The sequence below is a fragment of the Ochotona princeps genome, chromosome X, assembly GCF_030435755.1.
Source record: "Ochotona princeps isolate mOchPri1 chromosome X, mOchPri1.hap1, whole genome shotgun sequence".
Classification (NCBI taxonomy): Eukaryota; Metazoa; Chordata; class Mammalia; order Lagomorpha; family Ochotonidae; genus Ochotona; species Ochotona princeps.
The window spans coordinates 84,923,395-84,947,178 of NC_080865.1; the positions used below are offsets into that span (position 1 = coordinate 84,923,395).

At 36.7% G+C, this 23,784-nt stretch overlaps 1 protein-coding gene across 1 annotated transcript in view; it reads right to left on the bottom strand.

Moving 5' to 3' along the window:
• TENM1 (teneurin transmembrane protein 1) overlaps window positions 1-23,784 on the bottom strand; it is a 570,964-nt gene that overhangs the window by 159,437 nt on the left and 387,743 nt on the right. The window contains exons 12-15 of the mRNA XM_004587672.2: window positions 14,193-14,378; window positions 12,650-12,673; window positions 10,537-10,683; window positions 1,392-1,608 (exon numbers count right to left, since the gene is read on the bottom strand). Coding sequence (XP_004587729.2) covers window positions 1,392-1,608; window positions 10,537-10,683; window positions 12,650-12,673; window positions 14,193-14,378 — 574 coding nt within the window. The remainder of the gene's footprint in view (window positions 1-1,391; window positions 1,609-10,536; window positions 10,684-12,649; window positions 12,674-14,192; window positions 14,379-23,784) is intronic.

Below are 23,784 nucleotides of genomic sequence, written 5' to 3' on the forward strand. Positions count from 1 at the left end.
GTTATGTAGTTTTCATTTTACTATTGTTCATAGGTCAATATTGAGTTGCAGTTCTCTGACACTGCCATTGTTATTGAATACAGACTTTGGACCAAGTCACTCTTGAGGACTGGTGATGTTCACCACACTACAACTGAATGAGTGGGATGCTGACAAGAACTCCTGGAGAAATATCTTCCATGTTTGTAAAATTACTGCTCGTATTATTATAGAAAGCTTGTGAAATATCAGTTTGTGGGAATGAACAGGGCATTTTGAGACCCAACATCTTCACTTTAGTGACTTTCCTGTATATATAGTGCTAATTAGTAAAATATACCCTTGCTGAAAGTGAAGCTGAAAATGCCAATGAGCAAACACATGTTATTAACACTTCAAATAAATATGCTCATTTAAAAACATTTCTTTGCCCAATGACTTGGGCTTGGCCTCAGATCTTCAGTGACAATTCCATACATTTGAACTTTCCCAGAAGACAGTTTTTCACAAGTTTTGTATTTCAGGCGATGATGTCAAATTCATCCAAACCTTTCATATGGTAACATTTTTTTTAACACAGAAGATGATTTAAAATTTTTATTTTTGAAAATCAACAATTTTTCAATGAATCAATCCAGAAACTAAATAGCAAATTGGTGACTTATACTCACCCCCTCTTTTTTTTCCATTAAAAGCATCGTATACAAACATATAAACACACACACACACAGATTTTATAATTCACTCTAGAAAAGAGTATTTCCCCATGGGGACCAGTATGATGGCTCAACTAGCTAATCCTTTGCCTACAAGTGCTGGTATCCTATATGAATACTGACTGATTCACATCCCTGATGCTCCACTTCTTTTTCAAATTAATTTATTTTATGATAGACTTCCATAGGCTCAGGGATTTCCCCTTATTCCTCCCTAATTGCCCTCCTCCCACTGATTTTCCCTATACTATTACAATAACATAGTACTTCAAAAATAGTCAGCTAATAATAAACAGGGAATTAATCCAGCTCCCTGCTTATGTCCCGGGAAAGCAGTTAGGATGGCTCAAAGCTTTGGGACCCTGTGCCCACGAGGGAAACCTGGAAGAGGCTCCTGGCTTTGGATCAGATCAGCTCTGGCCATTGTGGACATTTGGGGAGTGAACTTTCTCTGTATCTCCTTTTCTCTGCAAATCTGCTGTTCAAATAAAAAGAAATAAATTTAAAAAAAAAGAGAGAACACTCCCTTAATTAATCAGTAAGAATTCGGGCACTCCAGAGAAGTCCTTAAAAAACTCATCAGTATGGATTGTGTGAAATGGGGTGTAACACAATCTCTTAATGGTATCTTCCTTTCCCAGTTAAGGAAAACCGTGGCCGTTGTTTATTTAAGGTCTCAGGTAAACATACACATACCTGCTGTCAAATGAGATCTCTGGCGGGATAACATGAGTGCTGTCTTTGCCAATGAGGAATTTGATTCTATCATAGAAGAGTCTCGAAGTGTGCTGGGATAGAAGGGGCTGGGTTTGTTGAACGAGGTCCAAAGGATCTGGAGAGCCCTGGCAGAGCGGACTGACATAGCAGTTGCTTTGTTGACAACAGTCAGGGTCCACACAGTCAGTCAAACCATCTGGGGGGAAAAAAACCAAGACCAACATTCATATGTAGCTGTAATAGAAACAATATAATTTAAAATGTACATAAATGGAGACAAATCTAGAACACAGCCAAAGGTAGCCCATCATATTTTGAGCTTACAATGTGTTCAATTCTCATATTTTTCATAAATTATCACTTACTCCCAATTTAAATGGCACCCAAGAGAAGTTCAAACCATTCTGTTCATAATTTTTCTTTCCTGAATTCCCTAACATTTATCAGCTAGGGAATAGTTACTATGGTGATAACTTAGCTTTTGAGTAAAGTTTTCCATTAGGTATCACTCTTCAGAAGTTTACTTGCTCCTCAGTGAGACCACTCCTTCAGCACAGCAAGGATGCCTTGTGATTCTTCTGAATTTCTCACACCTCGCACAACTACAAGCACATAACAAGTACTTGCCAGTTGGAATTCATCTGCAGTTGCTTTTTTTAATTTTCACAATATTGCTATCTACTGTTCTCAAATTAGAGGTTGGGGTTCTCATGGTGACAATTTATCTAGGGCACTGATTTTAAAATACATGTCCAATTGCCTAGGGGGTTTGCATTGACAGGAAGTAGAAATCAGGACTTGGAGCTGGGAATGAAGCAGAGGGTACTCCATCATGGCACAGGGATTTCCTAAGTGGTGTATTTATTTCCAGGACAAATGCTGGCCCCAAACAGCATTTTTAATGTAATTACTACTGAACTTGAGATACATGAATGTGGAGAGTCACTCTTCCTCAGTTTGTGAGTCTTTCTTATTTGCTCCAGACTCCTGAAACTACTGCTGAAGAAAAAAAGGTCGCCATGAAGATTTCATTTTGTGGTAGAATGATGTGGGGCAAGCAATTGTTAAATGCGAGGAGACTAGTGTGAATTCAATAGGTACAAATCCTGTGTGAAGTGCCTGGGAAGTAAGGGGACAAAAAGGTGTTTTTCCTGTTTTCAGGGGCTTGGAGATTGGTAGGAGAAATAGGTGTGTAATGGCTAACTCTTGTAGTAGTAAAAATATATGCAGTCATCTAAGACAAAAAAGAGAAGGGGTTGGAGCGATTAACTGAGCATATGAACACTTTATTCCACATCAGCTACACCAAAAATTAAAGTCCTTCCAAGCTCCTCAGAGCAGGTACGTGGTTCAAATTCAGTTCTTTTCCAAGGGGAGGAGATACAAAGATGCTAATCATGTTGCCTTGCAGTGTAATAGGGAGGTTCGGATGGATCACTAGCTCCTTAAGGCTTCTGATGAAACATACTGGCACTGGTTTCCTGCAGCTCTTTTTGCTTGGTGTCTCATCCCTACTTGGCTGTTCCTGTTGAGCTGGAGGGGGATGTACCACAGCTGGGGGCAGCAAAAGCCAGGAACACCAAGAGAGTAGGTGTTTGGAACAGCAGCCCTAGGGCACCCATGAAATGTTTTTCTCCACATGTGGTCCTTTCAGATTCCCTGTACCATAGACACTACTTTGATTTAAAATTCAGTTTGCTTCTTTCTTGCTTTCCCTGTTCGTTGAGTGTATTTTTGCCCCCAATTTCTCTCTCTCTCTCTATATATAATATATGTACTTCATTTTTACCAATGGCAAACTTTGAAGTGTGGAGCTATAACCCCTTCTCCTTTCTTTCCACAAACTGTGTTAACAGATTTTCACAATCAGAGATGCCACCACCACCTCTGCCTCCAATATGTTGTTCTCAACCTCATATTAGCACCTTATCTATTTGTCAGTTAATTAAACATCTGGATGCACCAGGAAACTGGTAATAATATCAGGCTGATTGATGTTTAGGATTGGTGCATAACGCACTACACATTGAAAAACTGCTTTGCAAATGGGCATTTACCTTTACCTTGCATTTTTATTAAATAATAGATTTTTGTTGCTATTTAGATAATATATGTGGAAGTATCTAGTGTCATGCCTGACAAATCTTAACCAGTGTACTAGTAATAACAAGCATTCACATGTTTCAATGTGCTAACACAATTCCAACTTGTTTTTGAAAGGAATAAATTTTAAATAAATGTTAATACCAACCTGATCTTCAAACTTATATTCTATAACTAAACTTAGAACTAATTCAAAACTAATTCTACAACTAAACTTAGACCTAATTCAAAAATAAGAATTCAAAATTCTCATCTGGTTATATATTGCAAGCTGATGTTTCACATTTAATAGTTACAGGTTAAGATAACATTTCATTTTTAATAACTGTCTTTTAATAGAGCTGACCCTCTAAGGCCTCTATTTTCTGACAGAACAGCAAGACTTCTGTTGAATCGTACAAGGTTGCAGGTGGGCAAAATCAATAAGAGCATGCAACCCTCAAATTGTAATTCATAGATAAACCCCATACATGGGCATAGACCTGCTTTCCAATTATCACATTGGATAACACCCCATATAGTATGTCTAGATTGCTACAAAGAAGTGTAAATGACAGTCACACTGGGTATGTGTGGGTTTTTTTTGTGGGGGGGGGGTGGGTATTAACGATTCTTTTATTGTTCCAGTTGGCAGCTGTGGCATAAAGCTTAGGGTGTTAGAGATAGAAGTATAAAATGTCAACCAGTTTTACTTTTAAGGGCTGTTTCATTTAAGGGAATGCAAATTAAGGCATCTAAAAACAGGGATATTGCATTCTCTTAGAAAACTAAACATGGACTACGCTGAGCCTAATTTTGTAAATAAATTTGTAACTATGCCACTTTGCTCAACTGGTTCTGTTATGGGTCAAAAACATTTATTTATTTTACTGTCATCTGATAAAGTTATCATTATTCAACTTTTGCCTATTAGATGTATACCCTTGGTTGAAAGAGGGAAAGGAAAAGGGAAACCCATGATTTCTTAATTCTGAAAATGGCTACGACCAGGCATAGAGTGGTGAACTCAGTTCCAGGGTTTAGATTTTCTGTACTCCATTTGTATCTAGAAGCACTTGGCATGTCAGATGCCGAAGACTAAGTGATGAACATCTAATAAATGAGTTGTTTTGAAAGGAGAAAGAGAAATGATCAGAAGTGAATAATTAGGACTATGCTAATTCCAGGCTTTTGTCTCCAACCCAATCTCACAAATAAATGTGGAAGGAGTGGCCTTTAAATAGAATAAATGCTATCAGTTCATTGTTTCTTCTGTTTCTCATTCCTATTTATTACGCACAACAGCATGCTGGTCACATTCAAAAGCTGAGGCTCACTGATCTATAAACTTACACATGCTGATAATTCATGCATGACACTGTTTTCTAGATCTAGAAACATAAGAGGTTTGCAAATAGCTATTGGTCTTCATGAATGGGACTTGCCATAAAGAATAATTCCTGGAAGATCATTGTTTTTTAGACAATTACCTTATTGATTTTACTAATGGATATGAATATAGACAACTGGAAGAGTTTGCACAAGAGAAGTCTGGACAAACATGTGACGAACACTAACAGATCACAGGAAAGACAAGACAATTTTGATTAAGCTCTTTACATCTTTCTGACCCTCCCTGACAATCTTTCTGCAATATCAGAGACTACCTTCCTTTCTCTGTAACTAGAGTGAATAGAGCAAAGCCTTTGTTTGGCGACGGAAGAATTTATGAAATTCACATTGTTCTGTATTATCTGGCCTTCACATTTATATACTGATGTCTCCTTGCTTGATTGTGCTTGGCTTCAATGACCGGCTTTCACTTCCTAGAAGATCCCAGTACATCTGCACCTTAGGACATTTGGACATGTTTTTTCCTTTACATGGAACAGCTTCCTCTGCCTCATACGAAGCTTCCTTCATCAACAAAACCAGGTTAGACTCCCATACACATTTAAAGTACCCCACAAATTCTTAGTGCTCTACACAGTTGTAAATAGCTAACTATTGCTATGGGTTCTTGTTTAACATCTGACTTCCTTGCTAGATCATTAGCTCTATGAAGGCAAAAACTTGTCTTTTTTGTCATTTTCTCCTCAGTTCTAAGCACAATACTTGGCAAGCAGAAATGAATGAGTGGCAAACTGGGCTTCCAATGTGGAATGTTTGGCTGAAAACTGAACATTTGAGTTAAACATTTGGATTGACACCATACAATAAAACTTGGTACTGTGACATAGTGCTATGCCATCTAATATGGTAGCCTCTAGCTTTACATGGCTATTGAGCATGTATAACTTTGAAACTGAATTTTCCTGTATTACAGAGACTGTGAGTGAGAGAGAGAATGAGAATGAATGATTATAAATCAATCACACACACTCAGATATGGGATGCAGGTATCTTAGTGGTTTCACTGTAAGGATCAGGAGCCACTCAAAGAAACTGAATTCTTTGGTTACTTATGTGTTTATATGTGACTATTGGCCACTATACCAGTTAGTGCAAATTTTGATATCCCCCAATATTTTCATAAAATTGATGGAAAATATATATTTTACATAAAAACTGCATGGATTTCAAAATCTTTCGCAGTGCTCTCAAATTTATAAATGATTTATAAATAGTCAAACATGGAACAGGTTTCAATTTTTACTTAATCAAAAGCCTTTTTTTCCTGATTTATGATTTACTCCTTTGCTTTTTATGTTTGAGAAGCCTTTGCCCATTGTAAGATCTGTCATCTAGATTTTCTAATTGTGTTTGAGTTCTCTATAATTTTTAATCAATCTAGCTGGAGTGTATTTTGTGAGTTTTAAAGTGTTTTTTTTTTTTTAATTTAATTCTCTTGGTATATGCTAGGAAATGAAAATGTAAGGGCTTTTAAAAATAGTTTTCCAAATATCTTTTATTTTATAATGCTTCTTTTCCCCACTGAATTTTGCTATATTGATAATATACACAATTCTTAACCTGTATTTAAGTGTGTTTCAGAATTTTTATTCGGTTATAGTCATCTGTTTCTTCTTGTACTACTTTGTTATTAACCACCATAGTTTTGAAATATTCTTTAATGTCTGATAATACTATTTTGTATTCTGTTTTAGCTAATCTGATTGAGTGTAACATTTAAATATCCTTATGTCAATTCATATGAGCATGCAGTCTATGGTGATCACATTTTTTTTTAAAGCTATATATATTTTTAAAGGTTGTTTATTTGAAAGGCAGAGTCACAGAGAAGAAAGAGGGGTAGGAGAGCAAGAGCAAAAGAGAGCTTCAATTTGTGGGTTCACTCCCCAGATGGCCACAATAGGTTTGAGCCAAGCGAAAGACAAGAAGGTTCAGCTGGGTCTCCCACTTGGGTGCAGGAGCCCAAGGAGTTTGGGTATTTCCACTGCTTTTCCCAGGCCATCAGCAGGGAGCTTGATAAAAAGTAGGTCAGTGGGCACATTAACCAGCACCCATATCAGATTCTGGCATTTCAGACAGTGATATATTCCACTGCACCACAGTGCTCGCTCCAATCATGTTTTCTAAAACCCCCAATTAGGACACAAGATTAGCAAATGAAATTGTTGTCCTCCAGTCGTAGACTTCTGCACGTGGTAGGTATGTGTTGAATTTCTTCTAGAGTAAGCAGGTCTTACACATATAGCACATAGGATAATTTTTTTCTGGCATGTTAAGAAAATCCAAAGGTGATTATTCTCTGTCTGCTCTTCACAGAGCTCTTAGATAGGTTCTCCACCAGCTGTGTTAGTCACAAATTCAACACAGGCTAATTAGTTACTAGAGTCACAGTGTGCTGAATCAGAGTGCAGCTAAAGTCAGAGCTGCAGGAAGGAGCAGCAACACCAATGAATATTCAAAGCCCATTAAAATGCAAGAAACTCTTGGCATTCTTTAAGTATCAGCCATAATATGGAGCAATCAGGTAGGAGCTACTTGAGGCAACTGCTGGAAAGTGATGTTTTTTGATTGGGAAGATTTCTTAAGAATTAAATTTTAAAAATCAGGATTTTTTTTTTCTAAAAAAGGTTCAACTGGTGCTTTCTGATTCAGTTCAAATGTACTCACACATGCATATATGTGCAGACAAGTACATGGAGAATAATCATTAGTCACAATCAAATAACAGAATACAGCCATTCTAGATTGCTGGAAGCTGAGACTACCAACAAGGGGGCATTTAATCTGTTCTTAGGAGACAAAGTTGAAACAGCATAAAATGGATTCCTGGTCTAAAATCTTAGTCATGGGGCCTTCAGAAGTTATTGAATCCATCTTTCCATCTTGAAGTAGAACTGAATCTATATTTATTATCAATACCATATTACCTAAATCCTACTAAAGGCAAAAATGGTAATTAGAATTCTCAAGGAGATTTTCCCGTTGGGTTCCCTAAAGAGTATATATCATAGATACACACTGAATTCATATCAGGGTCTTTGATTTTTAATTTGCATATAGATAGACAGCTTTCAAGTAATGTTTAAATATCAATACACATTCAGTAAAATTGGCCTTACCTTCTATTTCTACATACATTGTAGACATTGAAATTTGATAATCCATTATCATTAATATCTAACCAATATATTCATTGAACATTTTTGGCTGCATGGAGGAAAATTTAAGATCATAAAATGCTTGGAAATTAAATATCAAATTATTTTTGTTACTTTGCTAAGGCAGGAAACTTACTTGTATTGAATCTTAACTAAACTAGAAATTATACTTTCATAGGTTGGTAATATATTTTCTGAGCATAAATTTTTAATTAACACAAACTGAAACTGAAAACTATCTTTATTACTACACAATATCCTTTTTTTTTTTAAAGATTTATTTTTATTACAAAGTCAGATATACAGAGAGGGGGAGAGACAGAGAGGAAGATCTTCCGTCCAATGATTCACTTCCCAAGTGAGCCGCAACAGGCCGGTGCTATGCCGATCCGATGCCGGGAACCTGGAACCTCTTCCAGGTCTCCCACGCAGGTGCAGGGTCCCAATGCATTGGGCCGTCCTCAACTGCTTTCCCAGGCCACAAGCAGGGAGCTGGATGGGAAGTGGAGCTGCCGGGATTAGAACTGGTGCCCATATGGGATCCCGGGGCATTCAAGGCGAGGACTTTAGCCGCTAGGCCACGCCGCCGGGCCCTACAATATCCTTTTTGAAATGAGGCTGATATTCTAGGCTTATACTCTGGAAATATTATTTGGTTGCTGTATGATCTTCAGCAACTTGCTTCTTTGTGTCCCAGCTTCCTAATTTGTCAATAGAAGTTCCTATATTACGGGGATTAAATGAAATTATTCCTACAAAGAGCACATTATAGTACCTAGCAACTAGGAAACCATAATTGCAGAACATGTTTTGTGCTAAGGTGCTAAGTTTTAAGAGTGTGTGTGTGTGTGTGTGTGTGTGTGTGTGTGTGTGTGTAAGGGGGGTAAGTGCAGTTTATTCCCTTTTAACAGATTATTTTAGATTATCTCATTTAATACTTTTAATCACACCACCAGAAGTAAACATATGTATCTATTCTGTGGTAGAGATAAGGGCATTTTAGAGCATAGAATCATTATGAAATTTGTCCCTAATCATATAGCCAGTAAGAGCCAGAGTTACCATTTGAATACAGAAAGTCTAACTTCAAAGCTGTGTCTTATTTACAAAGTTAGTTCTGTTTAATTTTTGTAAGATCCTGTACTTTTCTCAGGCTAAATACTAGGTGGAAAAAGGAAGGAAGGAATCATTATATCTGATTTGGTGCCTAAATTAGGACTGTTACCCTATTGATTTAAGTAAACCTCGTGTTTAGATTCAAATGACAAGGTCTGCCAGTGTCTAAGCAATACAAAAATAAGAGGAATCAGTTCAATAATGGACTTCACTTGAAGCTAATGTAATGGAATTAGTAAAAATGTTTGGTTAATTTTACATTTACTTGTGTAGAAAGCATAGGGAAAGTGAGGATTTTGTTTTAGTTTCTCTTATAGGGGACAGTTAGGATTATTTTGAGTTCTTATTGTTATTCTGGGGGCACTGAAGCCATGTGTGATTTTAAAACAAATTATCTATCTACCTATCTATCTATCTATCTATCTATCTAAATGAGTGACAGATCTTCTATCCATTGGTTCACTCCCTAATTGGCCACAAGAGCCACATCTGTGCAAGATAGAAGCCAGAATGCATGAACTCTGTCTTGAACATGGGTGGCAAGGACCCAAGCACTTGGTCTACCTCTCACTGTTTTCTCAGGGACATTAATTAGCAGGGAGCTGGATGGGAATTGGAATAGCCAGGACTTCAATGGGCACTGTGATATAGGATACCAGTATAGCAAAGCAATAGCTTAACCCACTGTTCCACAGTGCTGGCACTTTCACATGTGCCTTTTGAAAATATCACTTGCAGCTCTTGAGTTAGATGTAAACAATTCTACCTTGAATTGTCTTTATGCTGTGTCCCTTGAAAAACTCAGTGTTAATAAAAGATACAGACACAAGAGGGAACTTTAAATAAAAACAAAGAAAAACACGTATATGGTACATACCACACTACCATTTGACAGCTTGAACAGTGGTACGTTAATCGAATCTGCTGTGATAAATACCATAGATATGGGAGGCAACATGGTGAAGTAGTAGTTAAAAAACAGACTCTGAAGTGATACATCCTGAATTGGAACCATGGTTCTGCTCTTCTCTAGATGCTATTCTCTAGACCATAGGTGAGGCACTTGCTACCCCTAACTTGGGCATTGGTGTTTCCATCTATAAACAGGAAATCCAATATTTCCGATACATTGTAGAATTATTGTGAGAATTAAATATGACACATGCAACAAATTTTGAGCATTACATGACTATAGTAAATGCAGTCTTTAAGTTTAAAAAACAGTATGATCCTATACTCCTCACTGTCATTTTTACTGGAGATTCCTGATTTTCACCCTTAAATAGCTTGGGTCACCACTGTGCCGCAGAGGCTGGACTTTTTATTCTTCATACAAAATTTTAGCAATGACTCACCTCCATCGTTGTCCAAGTTGTCTCCACAAAGCATTTCCATAACAACATTGCAGCCTGTCCCACTCCAACCCACCTGACACACACAGTGCCAACCATTTTGATCCAAGGTGCATCGCCCATTGCCAAAGCAGAGTCCTGGGCAGCCATCTGAAAAGACAGCAGGGAAAAATGATCACAAAGATCCCAGAATGGTGTCTGAGCAATGAGATCTTTGCCGATAGAGCAGTATCTCATCATCTATTCAGATGAAGTGTTGAATACATGGAAGAGGAGCTTGCTTGCTTGTTTGCATGCTTGCAAAATCTTCCTAGGGAACTTGTTATCCATTAGTTTGCAGTGCTTTTCCTAAGAGAGCCAATTAAGCATTATTAAGGCTAACTTCAATTCCCAATCTCTGGTTTAGATAGGAAGAAAACTTTGGTGGGGACATTATTTTCTTTTTCCTCAAAAATGTATCTCCTCATTTCAGTCAAACGTGAATGGATGATGCCACATCCAGTCATGGTCAGTAAGTTGTAACAAGTCAGAAGTTTCTATGAAGAAAAATTCTAATTCATTCTAGCCTATGCTGATTTTTCTCTTGTGATATGCTACCTCAGGACTCAAGGTATGTTGTTAAACAGCTCAGAACACATCCTTAACTGTTTGCTCATATGGTGCCTTAAAAATGTGCTGTGGCTACTTTGCATCTGTTCAGCTTTCCTCCTAAAGACTACTGTTGATTTGAGGGCTAAGGGTTGGAATCTTTATTTCTTCATTAGAAGCTACCCGATCATGTCTGTACAACAGAAATACTAAGCATTCAGCAAATGTTTGTGAAATTAATGTGCATCAGATTTAGACTTTCACAACTCCAGAGAATGGGAAAGTAGTCAAGAGTAAAATTAAGTGTTTAATTGACCTTTATCCATTGATAAAACACACTGACAATGGTCCCTCATTATACTTTCAGTCTCTCAAGAATGCCATACTCATTTTACAAACAGTTCAGAGGTTAGGCTCTATCACAGTTAATTGCATGGGCAAAGCACTTTGTGGGTTGTTAAAAAGAGACAACAATAATAGCATACATATTCTAGATCTTTTCCTATTAGCAATACAAGGCCAGGATGAATTTTACTGGAGATAACCAATATTCTTTTCATTTTTTATTTTTGAAAGCAAATTCCAGAAGTAAAATGAGCAAAAATTTTAAACAAAACCACTATTCCTTCCAAACTATTTTCCAAGCAACTATCAATAGACCAGAGAAATAAAAAAATAAATAAATAACATGACAAAGGACTGTTAGAATATATGAAAGTTTTGTACCTAAAAGATCCTTAAGATGTGTGACAGGGTGAATATATCTAGGTTTTAGAAAGGATATTGTAAAGCACCAGCCTAATGGATGTACACTGGATGTGGTGGGGGAATTAGGGATGCTTTGGGACATAACCAACTTCTGAAGCTCAAGAAATGAAATTCAACAGGGTCTCTGTGGGGAACCCTTGATTCTGATAGAGGCAGACCATGCCTGGATGTATGGCATCCAGGTACTGCTAGCAAGATCATTTTTCCCCACTTTGTAATGAATTAAGACTCCTTTATATATACTTAGAGTTAGAAGTCTTTGGCTATTTCATGGAAAATATATATCATAAAAATAATTATACATGGATCTCATACTACAACAAACTTAGTTAGAACTCCATTTCTCCTGAAAGCTTTGAAGTACACTCATATATTGGTATGTTAAAAAAAAAAAAGAAAACAACAACCGTCTTCCTAGAACAAATTTATTTGGTAAATATCTATTTGTCTTATACTGACCCCCCATTAGTAAACATTCATACAAATAAATCCATTTAAAGACGAAGAGATCTAGTTCATAAACTGCCTATCAGTTTATTCTCCACCATGACAAAAAAAAAGGTCATTCTGGAATATCAGAGAAAAAAAATCACCTTTTGCTTTAACTTCTATAGCTGGCTATGCTAAGCTTACATACATTGCTAAAATATAAAGAAAAACAACTCTCATCCCCCTCAAGATGCCATCCTTTCTTTCCCACATATATATTTTCTGTTTAAAATGTATCTATGCTATGAAACTAATAAGAAAAAAATCTTACCTCTGACTGCGTCTAAGTAGTGAGCTAAAAGGGGAGGAAGAGAGCGTTTGAATGAGTTTCTGGGAGACCAAAGCCATACAACATATACTAACTTTACTATCTGTTGCCTGGGAGGAGAACATCAAACTGTGAGCTACTGAAATGCCTGCAGCTCAAATGTTGGTACACTGGTTTGTGTAGCTTATGAGTAATATTTTCTGTGGCAAAGATATTAGTGACTTTTCTGTAAGAAACTCTATTAGGTTGCCTTAAAAAGTGTCATATTCCATTAAAAGTATAAGAACTGCATTTTTATATTTCAGTAATAACTCCTATGAAACAGCAATCACTTCAGCTTCTTATTAGTATTATCTTCAGAAGGGAGTTCTGGAGTAACCACCTTCGGTGATGGTCACAAAATTTAAATCTTCTTATGTAAAGGCCATAAACTTACTATAGCACAGGAATGTAATTATTTAAGCTGCATCTGAATCCTATCCCCTCACCACCTTTTTAATGAATCTTAAATATTTTCACAGTCCCAGAACAAGACTTGCTGTATCTCTAGTAGAGTGGTAATGCAGTTTATTAAGATGATACATTATATATGTTATATATGTATTATACATTACTTTGGTAGGCTCCAACCATTTTAACAAAAATACTTTCACGTAAAAATGAAAGCTAGAGCACATGGTAAACAGGGTGGGAGATGCAGAAAGCCCAGAAACAATGGATTGTGTATCCAGAGAGCCATTTTTCTTAGCTGAACAATGAGAATCCTATTTGTCTCTGTATATACACCAGAAAGCTTTGTGGCAGTTATGTGTACCCTCTTTTAGTGCTTTTTTTTCCTCTAAAAAGGAAGTGTTTTATAAAGGAACTATTTGTATTTAGTTGTGTCATTTGTTGTATGAAGACCACGTGATACTCTAGTCATTTCACAGACTTTGCCATGCCCATGGATTGTTTTCCTAGGCAACGTCCTGAACATGTGTGAAATTAGTGACAAGTGGTGAGATGGGATGGATGCTTCAGTACACACTCTCTGCACTACTCGATAAACAATTCAACACAGATGTTCCAGTGATGATAGGTCAGGAGTGCCTTCCTCATATACATTAAAGACAGCCTCTAATGGCATCAAATGGCCACTGTTAAAGTAGTCCCATTTAATGAAATTGCCTCTAAGTGCTTTCAACCAAAACACCCTATATTTTTCAAAAGGAAAAATGGTCAATGAATGTTACCTTCACAGCTAAAGCAGTTCTCTTATTAACTAATGACACATTATTCCAATGCACCATCTTTCATTCCAGTAAGTCATAGCAGTTGAAAGCAGAGAACAAGGAACACTGAAGTAATGAGAAGGGGAACCACACGGAATCAAATAGGATATGCCCAATCAAAGAAGAAACTTTGAACACTAAACTTTCAAAGTCGACTGTCCCCCTCCTCCTCTACTCCAAAGACTAATTCTACCAAAATCCAGGCAACTGACTTCCTTGGCTGCTCTTTTTCAGTTAATCCAATTTGTTGGGGGGAAAAGGATGGTAGTACTTACCAATTGTACAGTGGTCACCCTCCCATCCAGGGCTACACTCGCATTTTCCATCTTTGCACTGGCCGTGCTCAGCACAGTGAGAATGACAGGAGCGTTCCTCACATGTTGGTCCTATCCAGCCTTCTTCACACTGGCAAATTCCCCTGGAGCAGACCCCATGGCTACCACACTCCATGGCGCAGAGCTCTGTAAAAAAAAAAAAATTTAAAATATTAACATATCATGCTAAAACCAGTTTTCATCCTTTACATTTGCCCCCAGTCCTCATCTATACCAATATTTGAAACAAAATACTTAAAAAATTTCATAAAAACAAAATGTCACAAAATCTCTAGCAGCTGAGTAAACAGAAAATGAATTCTGTAAAAAAAAAAGGGAAGAGGGTAAATCTCTAAATATAAAATGAACTCTAAGTCAAATTGATTTTGAGAAGTCTATAGCATGATAATGAGAGTCAAGAAGTGAAATAGATGTCAAATGCTAAGTGGGTTTTACTAAAAACAAATAATAAAATCACAGATAATGTAGGGATTTTGTGATCTTTCATGAAAACACAAGAGGAAAATAAATCAGCAAAGCAGTATCCTAAATTCACTCAGATACACAAGTTTATTTGGACAGATAATACCTTTCTAATAAAACTCCTAACATACAAAAGGAAAGCTGCCAATGATGGTAATCGACTAGTTTCTCTGATCATACTATGAATATTTGAGTTTATTTTAAGTATTGTATGTGATCTCTGGTTGATTAAAGTACACAGTTTTCCTATCATGAAACAGTTTTCCTATCATGAAATGTGACTCATTTAGCCAATATAATGATGGGCTATAATGGTTCTGCTGAACCTTATTTATATCCCCTTATTTTTTACGATAAATGTTGAATATAAATGAAATCATAACCATTGAAAAGCCAAAACAAAAGTTTGACAAGCTTCCTTCTTGGTCTAATGTCGTAGCTAGAATAGGACAGCTAGGATAAAGGCAAACTGAGAGAATGCAATAAGTTTACAGTATAATTGGCCATTCTTAAATGAAAGTCTGAAATTTTAACAGTATCAAATTCTGAGACTACTTATATATTTTATGATGTATTGAAATGTTATTGATATGTTCTACAGATAGCCAGATTATTTTTCAGAAATAGACAGTATGGTTCTGATACAGCCATGGTTATGGATTTTAGTATGATCTGAATCAATCAGCTCACTAACTTATTCACGAATTTTATTTGAAGGATAGAGTCTAGTAGAATTAATGGATTCTTTTTTTTTTTTTAAAGATTTTATTATTATTGGAAAGCCGGATATACAGAGAGGAGGAGAGACAGAGAGGAAGATCTTCCATCCGATGTTTCACTCCCCAAGTGAGCCTCAACGGGCCGGTACGCGCCAATCCGATGCCGGGACCAGGAACCTCTTCCAGGTCTCCCACGCGGGTGCAGGGTCCCAAAGCTTTGGGCCGTCCTCAACTGCTTTCCCAGGCCACAAGCAGGGAGCTGGATGGGAAGTGGAGCTGCCGGGATTAGAACTGGCGCCCATATGGGATCCCGGGGCTTTCAAGGCGAGGACTTTAGCCGCTAGGCCACGCCGCCGGGCCCGAATTAATGGATTCTTTAATAATGTTTTGGGAAATGAAAAGAGAATAAAACCACTCTCTTCTGATTCATGCTCCACATGTCTAAAACAACTCCATTCAGGTCTCCCAGATGGTGATAAAGACTCAAGTTCTTGAATCTGCATTACTAGGAAGTTGGAGTCAGGGGCAGAAGCAGGAGCCAAAGTTTGAAGCCATGCATCCTAAATACTGTCCCCATAATAATGGATTTTAAATAAGGGCAGCTTGATGGATGATTCCTGTGTTTAGCAGCAACATTCTAATGTGTTCTTACGTGCTCTCCTAATCCGTACTTGTGTAAGTGCTCAATGGAAGGCACAATCTTTATATCTAACAGGGCCATTGGACAGGTTTGAGATATGTTTTAGAGATAAAACCAATCTCAAGATTGATTTTTTTTTTTTTTTGCAGCCTGGTGTTTTATTGAGTAGGTGGTTACAGTAGTGTTCTCTAGCTGGCTTGCTTCCACACAGTCAGCTGTGGCCTAAGGTGGCTCTTTGCAAAGCTGGGGTGCAAGCTAAGGAAGCCAGGCACACCAGGGGTGTCCTCAAGCCTCTTCCCAGGTTCTGGTCAATGTTTATCTCCCTGGCATGATTAGGGACTTTATCTGAGAAACATCTGGGGGCTCTCCTAAGAGGGTACCCACCCTCTCTGCCTCACATGCCTCCATTCTTCCATTCCAAATTCAACACCAGACATTTTCAACCAGGATTGCTCCCTGTGGGGAAGCTGACTCGGTAACATGGGCAGGTGGAAGGGAGGTGCTGCAAGAGTGCCCCTAGCAAAGCATGGGTGCCTGTCTGGGCGCTAAGGGTGAGAAAACTCCGAGTAAGGCACCCTGGGCCTGGACATAACTGTGCACTGCACATATTCCCGTCTTTAGGAACTTAAAGCATGGAAGGGAAGCCAGCTGAAATCCCTTGCCTTCCGACAACCTCCTTCCGGTGGTCTCTAGATAATGGACTAAGAAAATGAGCTCACATCTGTAATTAGAGGGTGACCTGGAGAACTGATACTGCATACAAGGCCAGACGCCCAGCAAGTAGCAGAGAGGCTGCTGGACTTAGAATGGGAATGGCCTGCAGCGTCCCTGATCTCTTCTCTACCCTTCTGCTTCTGGCAGAGAGCAGAGTCAGATGCTCTTGGGGGACACAAATGACACAGGGACCAGTTCCTATGGCTCGACTGCTTGCTAAGTTCCCAGCAGTGGCTAAGGTGTGACTACTGCCGTGCTCCTCATCTGCTGGCTTGCTCAAAGGCCTTGTGGAGGGATTTGTGGGAGATGACACTGAGCTCTGGGTTTCCTGCTCATGCTGGTGCTATTGATAGAATAGAATGGCTAAAAGAACAATACGTGGAAGATCAAATCTTAAACCATTGTATATGGGGGACAAAGGAATGGAAAAATGGTTTAAAAATCTTAAGATTAATGTTAAGATACAGAGATAGCCAAGTGAATATCAATTGAGCAATGAGACATATGATTGTGACAGGCTAGGTACGGAGATACAAAACTGACAATCATTAGCATATAGGTGAGATTTAATGACACAGAACTGGTGGATAGCCTTAGAAAGAATAGAGTTCCAGGAATAAACTCTGAAATACTCAACTTTTAATGACAAAGCTCACCATTATAAACAGATATAATTATTGTTTGCTAAAATTAAAATTACAAAAGGAATCAGGTAGGAAATGAAACTTTCAAAGGAGACAGGGAGGAGAGGGCAATGAGTGACAGGAGGAAATGTAGGAGAACGTGGTACAACTAAAATGCAAAGGAGTTACTTTTCCAGGGAGGAGTGGTTAACTGTTTTTCATATTGCTGAGAGGTCAACAAGGCACTTGCAGAGAAGTGCCTATTGGATTTGTCAACAGGATAATGTCTTGGGCCTACTAAGGAAGAAAAGAAGTCAGACTGAAACTCCTATCAAAAGCCAGACATCTTGAAAGACTGTGACCTCATTGAAATGGTGACTAATAAACTCCCTCTGCTAGCCCAGAGAGATGACAAAATAGTAATAATGTGAAACTCGAGAACTCAAAACAACATGGTAATAGAGAACACTATCTAATAATAGTTATTGAGTGTCCTCAGTGAAATATTTTTTAAAGCCTTGTATTATTCAGGGGTTAGGTGAGAGATACTTTGTCCAGTAGGGATATGAAAGCTCAGAGGTGGAATTCTGCTTCTAGTAAGTATGGCCAAAGAAAACACTAGCACTGGCTCCTGATGAGAACGAGAAAACCTGGCTCAATACATGTTAAACGGAATCCAGGAAGTTGCTGGAACTCAAAGAACATTTAGGAAATACTGTGCCAAGCTTCAGGAGAAAAAGAATACCCAGAGAGGTAAGTGTGACATTTAAAGATGCTTTTCCTTCACCAGTGTCTGTTAATAATGGCAGAGGGAGATAGCAGACTCCATACATAGACCTTTGCATTATGAGGGCAAGAAAAAAATGTTTGGATAAATGATGGCAAAGAAATTTCCACTGATAAAACCATCATGCCAATCAGATGAAACAAAGCTGAAGGAATGAAAACAGAGAAAATGGAAAACTCACAATCACAGTTGAAGATGTACTGCTGCCTTCTCTTAAGCAGCTAAGCACATGAGCGATATGAATAACAAATTCGGTTGAATAGACCCTATGCAATACTTCAATAAATGATGACAAAATTCACATAATTTTCAAATAGTAACCATGTGCTAGGTTAAAAAGCAAGTCTGTTTTCTGTCCACTATCGAATTCAACTTGAAATCAGCAATAAAGGAAAACTGTAAAATCTAGGTATATTTGGAAATCAAAATACACATTTCTGAATATAGAATAAAATAAATATTCACAGAAGTAGAAAATACTTTGAAAAGAATGAAGTTGAAGACAGGACATATGAAGACTTGTATAAAGCTACTAAATCCAAGTATACAAGAAAATTTATAAGGTAGAAAGGAGAGCCAGTTGAAAAACCGTGACCCCAGTATCCAAAGAAATTACAAAAAGGAAAAGCAAAACAAAGTCAAAGATAATAGAGGAAAGAAAATAATAATTTTAAGACAAAAAGTGATACGGAACAAATATATCATAAAAAGGAGCAGCACGCCAGTGCTAGATGGTTTCCATAGACCAACAAAATCGATAAATCCTTGGCTAGTGCAGAGAAAAAGAAAAATACAGTAGGCTCAAATAACCAATATCAGGAATGAAAAGATGACAGGTCTCTAGATTGCACAAACATAAAACATCATAAGATACTGCAAATAAATTCTTGTCAACATATTCGGAATTTCTCAAGAAAAGTACAAATTCCTACAAAATAACAACTTCACAAAACAAAACAAAACAAAACAAACAACAAAACTGGGGTTTAGTGCCATGGCATATTAGGCTAAGCCTTGCTTGTGGTATCAGAATCCCATATTGGTGCTGGTTTGAGTCTTGGATGCTTCATTTCTGATCCAGCTCCCTGCTTATGGTCCAGGAAAGCAGCAGAATGATGGTCCAAAGCCTTGGGACCCTGCACCCGTGTAGGAAACTTGGAGGAACCAGCCTGCTTCTGGCTGCAATGGCAATTTGGGGACTAAAGTAGTGGATGGAAAGTTTCCCACTGGCTCTCTTTTTCACTTCTGTAATTCAGTCTTTCAAATAGAAATAAATGAATCTTCAAAATAACATTCAAGAAAAAATGGAAACAGAATAGTTTCTCTAAAGAACTAATCCAGAATTAAAAAAATTCCCATTAATTAAACTGTTATTACTTCACTTACAAATATGTCAAACCTGCAAGGAGAAAACACTCCCAATCTCAAACTGTCCTAGAGAGCAAGAAATGAGGAAGTACATACTGTGCTTTATGAAGTCAACAGAACCCTGACATAAAATTCTGAGAAGGGTATTCTAAAGATAAAATATAGGTCAATCTCCATCATGAATATGCAGATATCCTAAGCAAAATTTCAAAACAGCAAATTTGACATTATGTATCAAGAATTAATAGCATGATCAATTTACTCTTATTTCAGTAATACATACTATTTGAAAATCAACCAATGTAATTCCTCACATCTACAGAATCATACAAAAATTACATTATCTCAGTAACTATATAATAGGTGATAAACTAGTAAACATTCACTCAAGATAAAATTTATAGCAAAAAAAAACTAAAAAGAACATTAAATTTGATTTTAAAAGCCCAGGAAGCATCACATTTAATAGGTAGATGTGAAATATTATTGAAAGTAACAAAGAATGCTTATGATCATTACTTGTACACCACATGATTCTGGAGCCCTAGCTAGCAAAAAGAGGTAAGAAAAATGAAATGTATAAAATTCAAGAAGAATGAAACCACTATTTTTCAAAAATAGTACTATGGTACATGTGGAAACTCTCAAAATAATCTGTATAAATTATTAGAATTAATGTGTGAATTTAAGAAGATATCTAATTATTAAATATATACAGGAATAAATTGAAATTTTAAAAATGTTTTGAACCACACTTTCATATACCTAGTAAAATATTTAATGCAATATGTACAAGGTCTACATTAAACATTATAAAACTCCATGAAAAAAATTAGAGAGAAGACCTATAGCAATAGAATGGCATATCATTTCATGGTTAGAAATCTTAATTCTGAAAGATGCCAATTTTCTCACAATTTTTTTGTAAGTTTAATGTGATACCAATCAATATCCCAGAAGTTAGTGATGTGTATACTTTTTTTGTATTTGTACTGTGTCAGAGTACCTAAAAGCTAAAGAAAGAACTAAAACAAGAGGAAAAGATGTATTATAGTTGATAGCAAGAAGTCACAAAGTTACATTAATTTAGACAGTGTATTTGGCACAATAGCAAATAAGTCAAAGAGACATATTTGAGGATGTTTGCTCTACAGGAAGCATGTTACTGAAAACAGGTGGAAAAACACTATTTTCTTAAGTTAAACTATTCTGGGAACTGAATATCCATTAGGAAAAAAATGTTCTGTATCTTACCATATACATGAAATCAATTCCAGAGCTAAAATAGTAAGCATAGATTGACAAGGCCTACAATGCATGAAAATAATTCCATGATATTAAGGGTAAAAAAAAAAGATTGTTAAAATTTATGTAAAATATTCCTCAAAAATCCAAAAAACAAATTGGACATTAATATTAGAATCTTGTCAAAGGGCAGACAAATGGCCTGCTACAAAATGGTTTCATGCATTCACATCCTAAAAAAAATTTAAAAAATGAATTCAAAACATACAAAGGACTTCTTCAAATTAATAATAAAAGTATACATGATCCAGTAGAAAAGTCGGCAAGGGATTTAAGCAGTTCTTCACAAAGGAGGATATCCACATGCACACACAAAGGGTTTGGTATTATTAGGGAGATACAAATTAAAATAATACTGAAATAGCATTGTGCACTCACAAGAATGGTTAATATTTAGAATTCTGACAGCAGTTATAAGTTCTGATGATAGTATGAGGAGAAAATCTCATACACCACAGGTAATTCTGTAATTGGATATAATCACTTTGGAAAACAGTTTAATATTATGTGTTGAAGTGGGATGCATGTATGATTTGTGACTTAGCAATTCCATTTCATAGCATTTTCTTAACAGAAGTGCAAACAAGCAAATGAGCATACAAATGTGTGTGTGTGTGTGTGTGTGTGTGTGTGTGTGTGTGTATTCTGGGGTGGGCATTTGGCCTAGTAGTTAAGATACTGGTTAAAATATTATGTCCCATATTGAAGTGTTTTGGTTCAATCCCAGGGTCAGACCTCCAACTTCCAGTTAATGTCATGGACCCTGGAGAGGCAGCACTGATATCACAAGTAATTGTGTTCCCACAACCCACATGAGAAACCTCTATGCAGTCATTGGCTCCTGGATTTAGCCAACTCAGTCCTGCAGTGACCAGTGAATGGGAGCTCTCCTTTTACTTCTCTCTTTTGCCCCCTCTCAAATAAATACATTGGAAAAGGTTCTCATTACAAAATTACATAGAAACACTCTACAAATGTGTCATAATATGGATGAATTAAAAAAATAATACTGAGTTAAAAAACATAGTGGGTACTGTGGTGACAGTGGGTTAAGCTGTTGACATGTTCCATGTCAGAGTTCCTGGGATCAAGTTCTGCTTCTGTTGCCTATCTAACTTCCCTCTAACATGCCTGGAAAGTAGCAGATGATGTGCCATTTATCTAAGTCACTGCTATCCATGTAGGAGAGCCAGATGGAGTTCTGGGTTCGTAGATCTGGCCTGGCACAATCCTGACTACCGCACACAACTGGATAGTGAATCTGCAGATGGAGAATAATTCTGTCTCCCTTTCCCTTCTCATCTTTCTCTATTTTCTGTCTGTCTCTTTCCTTCCTCTCTTTCACTCTGTTTTGCAAAGAAAGAAAAGAAATTTCCAAAGAACAAGAATGAATAACACATGAGAACATAATATAGTAAGTTTACATTACTAGATTTTCAAAAAAAAAAAAAAAAAAACTCTCAAGCATTCGAGTCAGAGTGGTGACCTTGTGGTCAAAGTGAAGAATCAAATTGAGGCTGGGCACAGCAAAGTGCTTCTGAGGGTAGCATCTTAAACTTGACCTGGATGATGGTTAAGAAGAAAGTCTTACTTTGATAATTCAGTAAGCTGTACACTTAATGACTTCTATTCTTTTCTGCATGTGATATATTTTAGTAGAATATTTTTTAATAGAACAGCAACAGAATATATAATTTCCTAACTAGAACAGGGGTAGAAAGAATTAAGGGAACTCAAAGAAAATTGGAGAACAGGAAAAAAGTGCAATTATTGTGAATAGGAAACTCAAGGGCCAGGGGTTCATAGTTAAAAAAAAGAAAAGAAAAAAGCAAGCAGGAGACTCACAATAAGATGACAGAATATAAATTCAGCAGTAACAATAGTAAATAAATCAATTGAACTTGCACTTTAAAAGAGGATCTGAAAAATCAGTGAAAAATGAAACCTACTATTTTTTGTTACTAAGAGTGCTTAAACATACTAACAGACAATTTTGAGTAATAAAAGGAAGACGCAAAACAGAAAAAAGCATCCAACTTGATGTCACTACAATACTATTAGACATTAAGCCATAGAGTATTATTATGGATAAAGACGGCCATGATGTAATGATAAAAGGAATAATTCACCAAGAAATTGGACTATTTCAGACTCCTTATGAAAATGTAGCTTTATAACACATAAAGCAAAACCTAACAGACTTCTAATATGGCCAATTGACAGCTTCACAATCAGTAATAAGATAAAAATATAGTGAGGATTTAACCAGCATGATTAACGACTTTAAAACTGTGACTATAAATTACAAATAGCAAAGATTCATTATCATACAAATGACGCTGTTTCAGCATAATGTGGTAAAATTACAAATCAAGTCAAATAGACAAAAACAACAAAGCAACCCCCCCCCCCAAAGAATTCTATAAAACCACACTTTAAAGTAAGTCATGGGTTAGAGTTTAATATGTTGAAAATTAAGAGCTGAATAACAGAATACAAAGTATAAAAATTTGGGGTTGCATTTTAGATCATATGTTAGAAGACATTTATAGCCTTCAGCATATTTGGTATCAAGAAGTACCTGAAATTTGGTGATCAAAGTGTCCAATTAAGAGAACAAGAAAACAAAACCCCATGTAAGTGGGTGAAAGAAACAATGAAGGCAAGAGCAAAAGTTAATGAAATTGGAAAAGAAGAAACAGAGAAGACCAACTGAACCAAAATCTGGACCTTTGACATAAATAATGGTAAAGAAATGAAGAAATCTCTAGCAATATAGCATAAGAAAAAAGATACAAACATCAAAGGTTAATTTAAAAATAAATGAGAGAATTCTACTAACAAACTGATGCCAGTAAGTCTGAAACTTTCTATCAAGTTGACATTTTTCAAGGAAAAAACAGACTTAAAAAGA